This window comes from Passer montanus, unplaced genomic scaffold (genome assembly GCF_014805655.1).
Source record: "Passer montanus isolate IOZ18808 unplaced genomic scaffold, ASM1480565v1 scaffold117, whole genome shotgun sequence".
Lineage (NCBI taxonomy): Eukaryota > Metazoa > Chordata > Aves > Passeriformes > Passeridae > Passer > Passer montanus.
In genome coordinates, this window is record NW_024358389.1 from 797,936 (window position 1) to 813,087 (window position 15,152).

Below are 15,152 nucleotides of genomic sequence, written 5' to 3' on the forward strand. Positions count from 1 at the left end.
ATCCCAGCAGAGCCCCCAGCCCTCACTGCGTGCTGGAACTAAAGCCCTGTTGGCTTTGGTGGAGGATCCCAAGTTGGAATTTTGGTCTCTCCTGCCAGAGCCAGTGGATGTTGGAGCCTGGAATCCCCCTGGTCCCTGTGCCCCTACCCCAGCACATGGCAATGTTTCATGGCAAAGCAACCAAACACAAAGTCCTTGGAAACCTGGAGGAATTATTTATTTGGTGCGAGGCAGAGTCCCTGTTTGAGGGGTTCACTCTGCACTGCTGTGCTCCTGCATTCCTTCTGTCCCTTCCAGGACAGACTGCAGGGGTTTTGGGAGCTGGCAGGTGCCAGAGCTGTGCTGGTCCCAGCAGGACCTGAGCACTGTGAGCTGCATTTGGGCATTGAAATGAAACAGGTCTGATTTGTCTCAATCACTGGGGCTGGGAGGGCGTGAAGGGGGACAGTGCTGCTCCCTGAGGGCTGGAATGAGGGTCTGTTTCCCTTCTCCCAGCTGATGGGGGGTTTGCCAGGTCCCACAGTTCCAGGGGGCCAGATTTTTGGAACAGCAGGTGCCTGCAGAGTTTGGGGTTTCACCCTGGGAACCTGAGCCCTCTCCAGCCTCTTGTCCCGGGGAGGATGGCAGCAGGGGCAGAGCAGGGACTGGGACAAAAGCCTTCTCTTTCTTCTCTCTAAAGAATTTTAAGTGTATATATAAAAAAACCCAATCCCCAACCCTAAACTACAAAAAATGGTGGAGGTGAGGGGGATGCCCCCTACATCCTGCCTGCAGCACAGATGGGTGAGGGGGCTGAGCTGGACCTGCAGGCACTGGTGGAGGATAAAGGGGCTTAGGGAGGGGACATCATCTTGTCTGGATTTATTAGCTGGGGGCTGAGTTTTCCTGCTCAGGAGAGCACATCAAAATACCCTCAGTTAATAAGAGGTGAAAATCACAACCCAGCCCCCTGCAGGACTGGGGAGGGGCAGGGGCAGACCCCCGGGGTGGGAGAGAGGCCATGACATGGCAAGGATGAGTCCTGTCTCCAGAACAGCAGGGACTGCTCCTCAGAGCTCCTCGTGAATCTTCTCCTGGTCCTCGTCTGACTTGAGCTTGAGCTCCTCGGGTGTGATCCGCCCGTCCTGGTTGCGGTCCTGGTTCTGGAACATGTCAGCAATGACCTTCTCTGGGTCAGAGCTGGGCATGAGGCGGCCCTTCCCCTCCGCCACCTGCGTCTTGATGAAGGTGGAGAACTGCAGAGGGAACAGAAGCTGCTTGGCTCTGCACAGGCAGGGCAAGGAGACCACAGCCCCTGCCAAGGACAGGGACCGGGGCAGGGGCTGTCCTTGGGGACACTGCCCACACCCTGCTGAAAAATCCCTTCTCCAGGATTTCTTCTCCTGGAAGAAATATTTTCTGAAAAATCCCTTCTCCAGGATTTCTTCTCGTGGAAGAAGCTGAGAAGCCTCAGAGAAAAATGAAAGCAATAATTATCTGATTGCTTCTCCTGTGTTTTGGTGCTTTGGGGTGTGGTATGGAGATTGTAATTTTTTGATTGGTTTCATGTGAATTATTTTACCTTAATGACCAATCCTGGCCCAGCTGTGTTGGGACTCTGGAAGTAGTCATGAGTTTCCATGACCATTTTTGTTAAGCCTTCTGTCTGTATCCTTTAGTACAGTTTTAGTATACCATTTAGTATAGTTTTAGTATACCATAATATAATATAATATAATATAATATAATATAATATAATATAATAATAAATTAGCCTTCTAATAACATGGAGTCATGCCAGATTCTCAATTCCTCCCCTGTCTGGGGCACTCACAAACACCACACCCAGCAGCAATGCTTTGGCTGGGGTGTTCTTCCTGCACAGCTCTGCAGCCTCCCAAGTTCCCAGGGCCAGCAGTGCCCTTCGAGTGCTGCTGCCCAGGGTGGGGTCCCCTGTGCCCCCATTTCCTCCTGCCCCCCACCATTCGGGACCCACTCACCTCTTCAGCGGGGATCCCCCCGTCCTTGTTGAGGTCCATCTGCTCGTACAGGTTGGCTGGTGGCTCCCCGTGCCAGATGAAGAGGTAACCCTCAGGAACGCCCTCCTCCATGGAGATCAGCTCCACCTCGAAGCGGAGCACGGCGCTGCCAGGCACGCCCCGGGCTGGAAACACAGCACAGGGGAGCTGCAGCAGCACGGGCAGCAGGGCAGCACCCTGGGCCCCACAGCCCGGGCAGGGTTTGGGAGCCCAGCCCAGTTTGCTTGCACACCTCAGCTGCTGCCCCCCTACCTCCGCTCTCCCCGTGGCCCAGGTGTGGGGGCACGATGAGCACGCGCCTCTCCCCTGCACACATGTCCAGGAGGCCGCTGTTCAACCCCTCGATCACCTTGTTGGCCCCCAGAGTCACCTCCTGGGGCTTCTCGTAGTCATGGCTGCAGGAGGCACAGGGGAAACAGGTGAGAAGAGTCCGTGGACAGGGCGTTCAGCCCTGAAATCCCAACCCTTCCCTCCCACCGTGGCCCTGAATCCCACACCCTCCACCCTGGCATGCCATGAACTTCCTCCCTCCTATGCCAGGAACTTCCAGACCCTCCCCCCTGCCACGCCATGAACTTCCAGACCCTCCCCCCTGCCACGCCATGAACTTCCAGACCCTCCCCCCTGCCACGCCATGAACTTCCAGACCCTCCCCCCTGCCACGCCATGAACTTCCAGACCCTCCATCCTGGCAGGCCATGAACTTCCACCCTCCTATGCCATGAACTTCCAGACCCTCCACCCTGCCACGCCATGAACTTCCAGACCCTCCATCCTGGCATGCCATGAACTTCCACCCTCCTATGCCAGGAACTTCCAAACCCTCCACCCTGGCATGCCATGAACTTCCAGACCCTGCATGCCACAGCCAGGTCCACCCCACTGTGCCCCCTGAGCCCTCCCGCCGCAGGTGCCGGCGCTGCCCGGTGCCAGGCGGGGTCTGAGGGGCACGGGGGGACGAGGGGCACGCACGAGGAGAAGAGGCGGGTGCCATCCAGCAGGGAGCAGTTGTAGTGGTAGCGCACGAAGTCGCGCTGGCGCGTGGTGACATTGCAGCCCTCGGGCCGGAACACGGTCTCGATCTCCACCGGGTCCGCGGGGTTGTGGAAGTCGATGATGTGCACATCAAAGATGAGCACGGCTGAGCCCGGAATTTTGTCTCCTGGAAGAGGAGGATGAGGAGAGCTGCTGGAGCGCTGCAGGGATGGTGAAGCCTTTCCCTGTTTTTCCCCACGCCCATTGATGCATCCCTCAGAGCTCTCTGCACATTTGCCTGTGTCACTGGGATATCTTCTGAAAAATCCCAAGGATTTCTTCTCCTGGGAAGTTGAGATGCCTCAGAGGAAAATGCAAATAATGATTATCTGATCTGCTTCTCCTGTTTTGCTGCTTTGGAATATGGTAGGTGAGTGTTTGATTGGTTCCGTGTGAATTGTTTTAACTTAATGACCAATCAAAGCCAGCTGTGTTGGACTCTGAGGGGTCATGGGGTTTTATTATTCATTCTTTTCTAGCCTTCTGATGTATCCATTTTCTATGGTTTAGTATAGTTTTATTATATTATATTTATAATATAATATATAGTATATATATAATAGATCACAATATAATAAATCAGCCTTCTAAGACTATGGAGGCAGATCCATCTCTTCCCTCATCCTGGGACCCTACACCACCACATACCTGCACCATTCTCCCCATAGGCCAGGTGTGGGGGGATGACCACTCTCCGGTGCTCTCCCACGCAGACCCCCTGCAGCCCCTGATCCATGCCAGGGATGATGTAGCCCTTCCCAATGTAGGTGTTGTAGGTCTGATTGCGGGAGTAACTGCAGCAAAACAACCCCCAGCACCATCAATCCCTGACCCCTACACCCCAAACCCAGCCTCTCCTGCTCCCCCAGGAACCAAACCCTGCTCCGAGAGATGCAACAAACAGATATTGGGGTTTTTTTACCCTATTTCACGCCCGTTGTCCCCTCTCCAGCCTTTCCTTGCAACAAACAGATATTGGGGTTATTTTACCCTATTTCATACTGGATTTTTTTTACCCTATTTCATGCCCGTTCTCCAGACTTTCCTTGCAACAAACAGATATTGGGGTTTTTTACCCCATTTCACGCCCGTTGTCCCCTCTCCAGCCTGTCCCTGCAGGAGAGGACACCGGGGCTCTGCTACCCCCTCCTGCCCCACCTGGAGTCGAAGAGGGTCCCATCCATGAGTGTCCCGTTGTAGTGGTAGCGGACAAAGTCCCCGGTGACAGCCCGGCGCCGGCAGGACTCCGGCACCTGCAGGTGCTCCAGGGACACGCCGTCCTTGGGGTTGTGGAAATCCACCAGCAGCACGCTGAACACCAGCGACGCCTGCGGCGGGATCACCGTCCCTGGGAGGGGACACGGGTCAGCCCCAGGAGGATCCCTCAAGGGGGCTCAGCCGGGGCAGGGAGGGAAGGGGATGGATGGCACCATGGGGTGCTGCCATGCTCACCGTAGCCCTTCTCCCCATAGGCCAGGAACGGGGGGATGATGATGCTCCTCTTCTCCCCAGCGCACATCCCCAGCAGCCCCTGGTCCATGCCCTTGATCAGCCACCCGGTGCCCACGTAGGTGTCATAGGTGCTGCCCTTGCTGTAGCTGGTGGTGGAGAATGAGGGTGGGGATGGCTCTGGGGCCACAGCAGCAGCCCCAGGGCTGGTTTGGGGGTCACGGAGCTGCACCAGCCCTGCCAGGGAGCAGGGCTGTGCCAGAGGTTGGTTTGGGGGTCACAGAGCTGCACCAGCCCTGCGGGGGAGCAGGAGGGAGCAGGGCTGTGCCAGAGGCTGGTTTGTCGGGTCATGGAGCTGCACCAGCCCTGCCAGGGAGCAGGGCTGTGCCTGAGGGTGGTTTGGGGCTCAGGGAGCTGCACCAGCTCTGCCAGGGAGCAGGGCTGTGCCAGAGGCTGGTTTGGGGGGTGATGGAGCTGCACCAGCCCTGCTGGGGAGCAGGGATGGAGTACAGGGTGAGGCTGCTCCGACTGTGTGCCCAGGCTGGTGTCCCTGGGTCCCAGCCACCCCTAATGGCCCAGCGTGGAGGCAGAGGGTGCATCCCAGCCCCACAGGTGCCAGGGTGCCTCCCGGGGGTCCGTACCTGGAGTCGAAGGGGGTCCCATCCAGCAGGGTGCCGTTGTAGTGGTAGCGCACGAAGTCCGAGTTCTCCACCGTGCGGTTGCAGCGCTCAGGTCTGGACAGGGTGGTGATCTGCAGCTTGTCGTTCTTGTTCCAGATGTCCAGCATGACGACATCGAAGTAGAGGGTGGCATCTGGGGGGATCAGCCCCGCTAAAGGGGCAGCAGCAAGGACAGAGCTCCTTAAGTGGGACCAGCACTGGGCCCAGGCCAGCCGTGGGTTCTGCCCCCTGAAACCTCTCCTGAACCTGCTGCTGGAGACCCACGGGAAACCAGCACAGTCCAGCTGGGGGCTGGACCCCTCAATCCCAGGGAAGCCCCACTTCGGCACCACTCACCCTTAGGCTACATCTTCCAGGGGGGCACTGGAGCAGGGGCCACTGTTTGTGGCCACTCCCCTTGGCTGACCGTGGCCTGCCAAGCTAGAAATTAGCAAATTTTGCTGGATTTCTCCAAAACTAAAGCTGCCAGAAACTAGGCCCCTGCAAGTCCCCAGAGCCCCAAATGCCACGTTTAATCTGATACCCAGACCCTGGGGAAATTACTTCTTTTTCCCCAGAAAAATGGCCTCTGTTTGCGGTCGCTCCCCCGTGACCGATCCTGGCCACCCAAGCTGGACACTTGCACATTTTGCTGGATTTCTCCAAAACTAAAGCTGCCAGAAACTGGGCCCCTGCAAGTCCTCAGGGACAGGGGCCTAGTCCCTCGTGTGCCTGCTAAGGGCAGCCCTGGGGCCCTTACCCACGCCGATGCTGCCGTAGCCCAGGTGGGGTGGCACGATGAGGTGACGCCGCTCGTTGACGCACATGCCCTGCAGCCCCCGGTCCATGCCCGTGATCAGCCGCCCAACGCCCACCACTCCGGCCACCGTGGCCCCTCGGTCGTAGCTGGGGCAAAGGGACAGAGCCATCAGAGCTGAGGGAAAGCATGCAGCTCCCAAAGCTGCCCGTGCTGGTGGGGCAGTGTGCGGGTCTCCCATCACAGCCCTGCGCTGCAGGCAGAGCCCATTGAAAATGTGGAGCCCAGTGGGCTCAATGCCATGCTGCTGGGGCACTGGTCAGGGCTTCAGTCTGACCATGCACCCCCAGAAGCCATCCACACCCTGCCCAGATCTCACCCGCTGGGCTGGGCTGGAGGATGGCAGCTCTGGGCTTTCCTGCTGCTTCCAAATCATTTTGTACACGGCACGTTGGAGCTTTGCACAGTGATGGGGAAAGATGACATCCCGGCCTCGTTTTTAAACTGAAAATTTGTTTTTATTTTTAAACCTTAAAATACTCCAAGGAACTGCTGGGGCAGCAGATGTCCTCCTGACAGAGAATTCTTTTAGCAGTGTCCCCAGGCTCCCACTGCAGTTACTTTCTCCCCCATTGATGCTCACAAGAAAGACAAGACACATCAAACTGTGAACCTCTTTGCTTTCCAGAGCTACAAACAACACCTGCCTGGGAAATTTTGATTGCTACGTGGCTCCAGTTATTCCTGTGTCCCCAGTGCTCCTTCCTGCACATGGTGCTGCAAACCAGGGGCTGCCCCAGCCCTGATTCCCAGGCACCACCAGCAGAGCAGGGACGATGCAGGGGCCAAGGAACTCTGAGGCCAGCAGAGCAGAGCCTCTGGTATAATGAAGGGTTTCGCTGCTGCCACGTCTCAAAGTGCTCCGAGCATTTTCCTGCCTGTGCAGCACATGCACATACGTGTTCCTGCGTGCAGAGCGTGCCAGTGAGGGCCAAATCCTGCTTTGTGCCCTGGACAGGCCACCCCCAGCCCTGTGCAGCTGCAGGGGTGCAGCCCCCCGAAGGGCTGGGAGCTTCTGTGGGGCAGCCCAGGCTGGGGGGCTGCAGCCTGGGCTGGGGGTTCGCTTCAGCCTGACACATGTACGGGCTCCTGCGTTACCCCAGCACCCACCAAAGCCCCTCTCGGTTCACAGCCGGGGGCTCTGGGCGTTGTCTCCGGCTGGGGGAGGCGTGCGGGGTCCCCTGCCCCGGCATGCGGGCGGGGGGCTGGGGGAGGCATGCAGGGTCCCGCCGCAGCTGCCCCCCGCATGCAGCCGCCACGGAGCCGCGGGCGATACCTGGAGTCAAACTTTTTGCCATCTTTAAAGGTCCCATTGTAGTGGTAGCGAATGAAATCCCCCATCTGCGCCTCCCGCAGGCAGATTTTGGGAATATAGTATCTGTCTATCACCACGTCTTCCAAAGGGCCGGGGTCGCCCAGCGCCGGGGCCCCCAAGACGCCCAGGAGGAGGAGGAGGAGGAGGAGGAGGCAGCAACGGCTGCCCGGGGCCATGGCCATGGCGCTGAGGCGGCGGAAGGGCCCGGCCGGGGAAGGAGGAGGGCGGGGGGTTCAGGACGCCCCTTTCCTGCCCCTTGTCTTCTCTGTCCCGTGCCTTCCCCTCCGCCCGCCCAGCCCGGCCCTCTCGGAATTTCTGCAGACGTGTCCGGGCCCCCCGCGCTCCCCCCGCGGCGCGGAGCTGGCAGAGAGCGCTCCGGGCGGGGGAGTTATTCCTTTTATTCTTTTCCTCTCTTTCTCTCTTTTGTTTCTCCTCTTAGTTTGTTTCCCTCCTTTATTTATTTATTTTCTTCCCCCTTTCCCTCTCCTCTTTTTTCTCTTTTTCTTTTCTCATTATTTACACTTTTTTTTTTTTTTTTTTTAAATTGGGCAATTCCTCCTCCGAAGGAAAAACTGACGGCTGCAAGCCCAGCCCGCCCGGCCCTGCCCGGCCCTGCCCGGCCCCAGGTCCTAGCGCTGCTGTGCCTCCTCCTCCTCCTCTTCTTCCTCTTCTGCCCCTGCCAGCTCATTGCTGCTGCTCAGTCCCAGCAGCTGGGGAGAGTAAATAAAAGGAATTGAGTGTTTTAATAACGAGTCTGCTGCTGGCAGAGCCTGTACTGATGTAAAATGTGACATTCTCCCAGCAGTCCTTCCCAGACAAACACGGCCTCAAACACTCAGGAGGTGTTGCCCACACATCCCTGCTCCCCCAAATCCATCGGCATGAAACAGGTCCCGTGGCAAGAGCCTTTGGTGAGCTCCAGGTGGGAAATAAAATGGGCTGTGAACCCAAATCCCAGCCCAGCTCCTCTGAGGCCCAGTGTTACCAGTGACAGCATCAGCTCCAGCAAAGCCCCGCCAGCATCCCCAGCTGAGCCCCCAAACCCGGGTGAGCACCTTCAGTGTCCCCCTCACTGACGGGCTGGTGGCACCACAGCCAGCAGCCTCTGGAAACCTCAGCAGCGCCCTGGCTCTTGCCCCGCGCTGTGACACCCCTCGGTGCCACCGTCCGGCCAGCGACAAAGCCCTGGGTTTGGGCCGGGGCCACTGCGGCCGTGCCGAGGCCTGGCACGGGACAGCCTGGGGCCGGGATCTGGCACGGCACAGAGCGTGTGGCCTCGGGCTGGGCCCCGGCCAGCGCCGGGGACGCCTCCGGCGCTGCTGCGGCATCTCGCTCCGCGGCGCGCATCCCCCGCGGGGCCGGCGGAGCCGCACTAAGACCCCGCGGGCCCGCCCCGCACCGCCCACCCGGCGGCGCGGTGCCGGTGCCGGTAGCGCTGCCGGCGGTGCTGCTGGCCGTGCTGGCGGCGGGGCGCTGCGCGGCGCAGTACGAGCAGTACAGCGTGCGCGGGTTCCCCGCGGCCGCGCTGGAGCCGCTGCAGAGCGCCTACGAGCGGGCGCTGGAGCAGTACGCGGACGCGCAATGGGCGGAGAGCGCCCAGGGGCTGGAGGCCAGCCTGCGGCTGCACAGGCTGCTGCGGGACAGCGAGGCGCACTGCCACCGCCGCTGCGCCGGGGAGCCCCCCGGGGAGCCCCCCGCGGGGCAGCGGGACCCCGCGGGGGAGTGGGAGCGGGAGATGCGGCTCTTCGGGCGGCTGCTGCTCCGCGCCGGCTGCCTGCGCGCCTGCAAGCGGGAGCTGCCCGTGTTCCAGCTGCGCTACCCGCCGGCGCAGACCCTGCGCGACTTCCAGCGCCGCCAGCCCTACCAGTACCTGCACTACGCGCTCTTCAAGGTGAGGAGGGGGCAAATGGCAGGGGGCAGGGGTTGGGGGGGTCCTGATCCTCTGTCTGCACCACTGATCTTTCCCCTCCATGCTGGCTGGGCACACCCCTTCCCGGGTCTCTTCCTGTGTCACTCATCCTGTGAGTTTACCATCCTGTAGCTCCTCTTTGACACCCCCGTTCTGCATCCCCATCCTGTGCCCCCCTCCTACATTGCACCCTCTGATCTGCCCACCCTGAACCCCACTCCCGTCTCTCTCTGCACCCCCTGAACCCTGCCCCACTCCATCCTGCACCCTGCTGCCAGGTGCTTCCCCTTTCCTTCCCTCCCCATCTGGCAGCCCCCTCCAGCTCCTCCATGCTGCCCCCGAGCCGAGGCACGTCAGCATCATCTGGGACACATCAGGCAGGACAACCAGGGGGCCCCTGTGGTCGCATCCCTCTACCCCACCTTGTGTTGCCCTGGTGCCCCAAAGTCTCCCTGGGCAAGCAGAGAGCACACAGGGGCTGCCCCAGCTTGAGGGGCCTGAGCTGGAGGGGCCAGTGCCCCTGTGGTTGTGGTGGGACACGTGTCTGGATGCTCCATAAGAAAGAGGGAGTTGCTCAGCTTCACAGTGCAGACGTGGAGGGAGGTTTTGTGGAGGGAGGTTTCATAAGGGGGATGCCGTGTGTTGGCCAGAGTGCCTCTGGCAGGGGACAGTGCTCTGGTCAGGGTCTGGTCCCTGGCCACCTGCCACTGTGGGTGCTGTTTTAGCACTCAGCACTGCAGCCCCACTCACCTGGCAGTGGCAAGGGACTGCCTGGCTTCATCCTTAATGCCTTTTCCTCTTGCTGCTTTGGCCCAAACCCATTTCATGGATGGGTCAAACCACCCTCCCTCCCTCCCTGCTCACTCCCCTGAAGCTGCAACCCGAGAGCCCATAAAGCAGCAGGGGCAGCAGCCAGGTCTGATGGCAGTGCTGGAGAAGGGCAGATGTGTGGGTCAAACCCACACCACGTGGATCCACCTCACACCATGTGGATCCACCTCACACCACACGGATCCACCTCACACCACATGGATCCACCTCACACCACATGGATCCACCTCACACCACATGGATCCCCTCACACCACGTGGATCACTCCTGGCTGGATGTGGGGCCCATGAGAAGCTGAGCTGTCCCTGTGCCCATCATGGTTGGAGTTACCTGCAGTGTCCACATTCCTAGATCCTGTCTGTTCATCACTGCCAGTGGATGATTGTGCAGTGTGGGTTCAGGGCTGTTCCCCACAAAGATCACCCCTCTCTCCTGCAGCCCAGGGGTCTGGCTGGGTGCTGAGCCCCCCTTGGCTGCAGTGTGGGTTCAGGCTGCCCTGCAGCAGGTCTCTGCACCGGCTCCTCCTCCCTCCACAGTCGAACAAGATCGAGAAAGCCGTGTCTGCTGCCCACACCTTCCTGCAGAAAAACCCCAAGCACGAGATGACCTTGAGGTACCTCAACTACTACAGGACGATGCTGGACGTGGATGAATACCTGGTCGACCTGGAAGCTCAGCCCTTTGAGGTAAGGAGGGGACGGGGCTGGGGCAGGAGAGGGGCTCCCGAGGGCTGGAAGCCCACCTGGGCTCCCAAAGGCCGAGGGAAGCAGCTGTCCCTCACGAGCAGTGCTCCTCGCAGCCGATATTTGTGCGGTCAGTGAAGCTGTACAACAGCGGCGATTTCCGGAGCAGCGCAGCCGACATGGAGCAGGCTCTGGCCGAGTACTACAAGGCCTACGAGGATTGTCTGGCCGGCTGCGAGGGCGCCTACGAGCTCCAGGAGTTCAAGGACTTCTACCCTGCCATCGCAGGTACCGCAGGGCTGGGGGACGGCAGGTTTGGGGCGGTGACGGGGGCTGCAACACCCGACGTCTCCCCCCAGACCACTTTGTGAGCGTGCTGCAGTGCAAGGTGGACTGCGAGACCGAGCTCACCCCCAACGTGGGCGGCTACTTCGTGGAGAAATTCGTGGCCACCATGTACCACTACCTGCAGTTCGCTTACTACAAGCGTGAGTGCCGCTGCGAGCGGGGGGCTCTGTGTGCCCCGGGGTGCTGTGGGTGCTGCGAGGGGTGTCCCCCCTGGGTCAGCTGGCGCTGCTCCCCGCAGTGAACGAGGTGCAGGACGCGGTGCGCAGCGTCTCCAGCTACATGCTCTTCGACCCGGGCGACTCCGTGATGCAGCAGAACCTGGTCTATTACCGCTTCCACCGCGAGCGCTGGCGCCTGCGCGAGGAGGACTTCGAGCCACGGCCGGTGAGGACCCCCCAGCCCCCCCATCCCGGGCCCCGCGCTGCCCAGGGAGGGGCTGACCCCAGCCCCTGTCCCCCGCCGTGCCCAGGAAGCCGTGAGGTACCACAACCAGACGGCCGCCCAGAAGAAGATGCTGGAGTTCGCCCGGCAGTACCTGCAGGATGATGATGATGAGGTAGCTGATGCGGGGCGCACCTGGTGCTTTTGGGGGTGCTGGGGGTGATTCCTCAGGTGGGGGGTCAGCCCCCCTGGAGCAGAGAGTGCAGGTGAGGCTGCCGAGCCCCCTCCTGCCCTCGTGTGCTGCAGATGGAGGTGGATGGTGCTGAGGGGCTGCAGGAGCAGGACCTGCCCTCCGATGGCGAGTTCGAGGGTGAGGGTGACTACGAGGAAGGCTTCTTCTCAGAGTGGTGGCAGGAACCCAAGACCAAAGGAGACAAAGACGACCAAGGTTCCTGATACCAGGGCTGGGGGCTGTGCTGTAGGGTGGGGGGGGTCTGCTGCCAGCACCCCTGGTGCCACCAAACTCTCCTTGTTTGCAGAGATCCTATGATGAGCCAGGTGAAGGGGGAGCCAGCACCAGCTGAGCCCGATGGTGGTGGCTCTGTGATGCCATCTTGGGGACATTGGGCTTCGGGCTCCTCCCAGCCACCGGCAGAAACTCAGACTCATGGGGAGGGGCCAGTCCTGCCTGGCATCCTGCAGCAGGGCTGCCTTTGCCACCTGGATGTCTGCTGGCACAGCCCAGTTCCCATCCGTGGAACACCAGCAGCCCTGAACATCCCTGCTTGCCCAGGAGCCTGGGCCACCCCTGTCCCCAGTGCCCCCAGCAGTGATGCCCCACAGCACTGGGGATTTCTGTGTCCTCAGCTGCTCCCCAGGATCTGTGGATGATGCACCAGCATCGACCCTATCTTGTCTTGAGGGGCTTAGGGCAATGTAGGGAGCAATGCACAATGCTGCTGGAGCTGGTCCTGCCCCTTCCTGGGGCTCCCTGAGCTCCTGCTCCTGTTCTGCCAGCTCCCATAGCCCAGTTCCCCTTGGGCTGCCCATCCTGGTGCTACAGGGGCCCTGGTGTGCCATGTCCCCGTGCCACCACAGGGCTGCAGCCTGGTGAGGCTGTGGCACCTGTGCCCTGCCCGTGCCTTGAAATTTCAGCCCTCTCTAGCCTTAAGCTCCATTAATTTAAGATTTCCCCTCTTGCACAGTTGCTCTTTTTATATATTTAGTGGTGCTGAACTTTTAATAAAATCCAGACTGGTCTTTTCGTGGCTGCCTCCACCTTCCATGTGCTGCCACCATGGGATCCAGGAGCTCAGGGCAGGAGAGGCCCTGCTGTGGGAGGGGAAGGGGTGAGTTCAGGCCTGGATGTCCCCACAGATGACCTGGGGGAACTCGTGGGGCTGGGGACCCATGAGAACAGCCAGGCTCCTGTGAGGCTCTGGGTTCCTGAGGGGGATCCCAAATGGGATCCCTGACCCCCCACTGACTGGCAGGTGAGGCTGGGGGGAGCTGCAGGGGGCTGGAGGGCAGCATGTCCTACCCCATAAGGGTCTTTGGGGTGTGATGTCCATGAGCTGATGGCTGTTTTGGGGTACAGTGCTGTGACACTGCTCCCTGGGGATGCATCACCCTGCTCCTGGACTGGAGGGTGCAGCTGCACCAAGATGGGGGTGGCAGGGTGGGGTGACCTCCTGCCTGCATCGGGGCGTTTTGGGGGTCTCTGGTGGTGCTGACAAACCTGTGCCAGTCCCGGGCAGTGTGTGCCCGACCACTCCTCCCTGCCCTGCTCGCCTGGAAATTGGCTGCGAGGACTGAAACTGAGAGGCTGAATCACAGCGTTGGCCCCGGGGGAGGGAAGGGATGGGAATGGAAGGAAGAGGGTGGCAAGAGGCTGCCAGCACCCCACCCTGCCCTGCCTGGAGCCCCTGTTCACGGGGCTTTTCCAGCGCTGCAGGGCGGGGGGCTGAGCCCCCAGAGCCGTGGGCAAAGCTCAGGGCTTGGGGAGGGGGCACCCACTGCACCCCTGCGCGGGGACAGGGCTGTCCTGTCACCTGGGAGGAGCTGGCTTTGTCACGGACGGGTCACAGCCACCTGCGGAGGGGAGTGCCAGCCCGCTGGGGTGTGGCCGGGGGATGAGCGGCGCTGGCACCGCAGCGCGGGGGACAAAGGGCTGCGGATCGTCCCAACAGCTGGGCGAGGGTGGCACTGGGCCCGGGGGGCCCCCGCCCTGCTCTGACACACCTGGGCACCGTGTCCCCTCCCCAGGAGGAGAAGGCAGCTCCTCTCTCCCCCCATCTGCGGGCACCAGGCAAAGCCCCTTGCAGCCGAGAGCGGGGGTCCCTTCCCCAATCCCACCTGCAGCCCCTGGGCGTGCAGGCGCTGCCTGCTCCATCCCGGGCAGTGCCAGGCGGGAGCAGAGCTCTGGGAGCGGCGGTGTCACCCCCTGAGCATGGCCACCGTGCTGTCCCCCAGGACGGGGAGAGTCGAGCTGCGGGGCAGTGCCGGGGTGCAGAGTGACTGCCTGGGGACACGGGGGTGGGATGCGGGGCATGCAGGGGGTGCAGGGGATGCGGGGGGATGCAGGAGATGCAGTGTTACACCGTCGCCCTTCCCTGACACCCCCGACCTTGACCAGGAGAGGAGCCCCAATGAGATTTCTGGCCGACGCCTCAGCTGCGCCGTGCCGTGCCGTGCCGTGCCGTGCGCCGCATGCAGGGGATGCAGGAGATGCAGGGTTACACCGTCGCCCTTCCCTGACACCCCCGACCTTGACCAGGAGAGGAGCCCCAATGAGATTTCTGGCCGACGCCTCAGCTGCGCCGTGCCGTGCCGTGCCGTGCGCCCATTTCCTCGTGCCGAGAGCTCTCTGGCTGCGCTCTGGATCTCCCGCTCAGCGCACAGCCATGAATTAATTCTCTTTCTCTTGCAGGGGCGGTGGAAGCGCTGTCTCTCACCTCCCCTGGGAGCTGAGAATCCCCGCCTGGCAGCGCTCGCTGCCAGACAGACACACCAGGGAGCCGTACAGGCAGCGGGGGCGCAGGATGCTCCCTCCTCATCCTCACCGGGGCAGAATCCTCCCGCTCCCCACACCTGGGGGTCCTGAGGTGGGCTGGGACACATCCGATGGATGACTCGGGCACTGGCTGGCGGCGGCTTCGCCCGGGACGCGGCGGCAGCACCCGGCTGGACCGGTCCGGCGGGGACCGGGCTGACGCAGCGCCAGCAGCCCCGAGCCCTTCCCGCACGCCGCTTCCAGCCGCCCCCGCTCCTGCCTCGGGGGTCCCGCACGGCCCGGGGGTCCCGCATGGTCTGGAGGTCCCCGCACGGCCCGGGAGTCCCTGCACGGCTCCGGGATTCCCGCACTGCTCGGGGGTCCCGCACTGCTCGGGGGTCCCCGCATGGTCTGGGGGTCCCCGCATAGCCCGGGGGTCCCGCATGCTCCGGAATTCCCGCATTGCTCGGGGGTCCCGCATGGTCCGGGGGTCCCCGCAGGGCTCGGGGGTCCCGCATGGTCCGGGGGTCCCGCACTGCTCGGGGGTCCCCGCGCCCCCGGCCCTGCCCAGGGGCGGCTCCCGGCCCCACCTGGCCACGCCCACTGACGTCACCCAGGTGGTCCCCTCGTGGTCGCGCCCTTGCTCCGCCGCCGCCTCGCCCCGCCCATCCCGCTCCGCTGTCCAATCACCTGCGGGTAGGGGGCGGGGCGGCCG

The 15,152-nt window shown here is 61.8% G+C and overlaps 2 protein-coding genes across 2 annotated transcripts; one reads left to right on the forward strand and one right to left on the reverse strand.

Moving 5' to 3' along the window:
• Positions 1 to 95: 95 nt before the first annotated feature.
• On the reverse strand, positions 96 to 7,785 carry FKBP10 (FKBP prolyl isomerase 10). The gene is made up of 10 exons (XM_039697125.1): positions 7,255 to 7,785; positions 5,922 to 6,067; positions 5,144 to 5,333; positions 4,506 to 4,651; positions 4,212 to 4,401; positions 3,702 to 3,847; positions 2,991 to 3,180; positions 2,271 to 2,413; positions 1,980 to 2,143; positions 96 to 1,235 (listed from the first exon to the last, which is right to left on the reverse strand). Exons 1-10 carry the CDS (start codon positions 7,473 to 7,475, stop codon positions 1,050 to 1,052), a joined length of 1,722 nt encoding a protein of 573 aa, XP_039553059.1. The 5' UTR covers positions 7,476 to 7,785; the 3' UTR covers positions 96 to 1,049.
• Positions 7,786 to 8,174: 389 nt separating this feature from the next.
• On the forward strand, positions 8,175 to 12,709 carry P3H4 (prolyl 3-hydroxylase family member 4 (inactive)). The gene is made up of 9 exons (XM_039697202.1): positions 8,175 to 8,215; positions 8,389 to 9,184; positions 10,570 to 10,719; positions 10,833 to 11,004; positions 11,076 to 11,204; positions 11,303 to 11,448; positions 11,534 to 11,620; positions 11,752 to 11,893; positions 11,985 to 12,709. Exons 1-9 carry the CDS (start codon positions 8,175 to 8,177, stop codon positions 11,993 to 11,995), a joined length of 1,674 nt encoding a protein of 557 aa, XP_039553136.1. The 3' UTR covers positions 11,996 to 12,709.
• Positions 12,710 to 15,152: the final 2,443 nt, after the last annotated feature.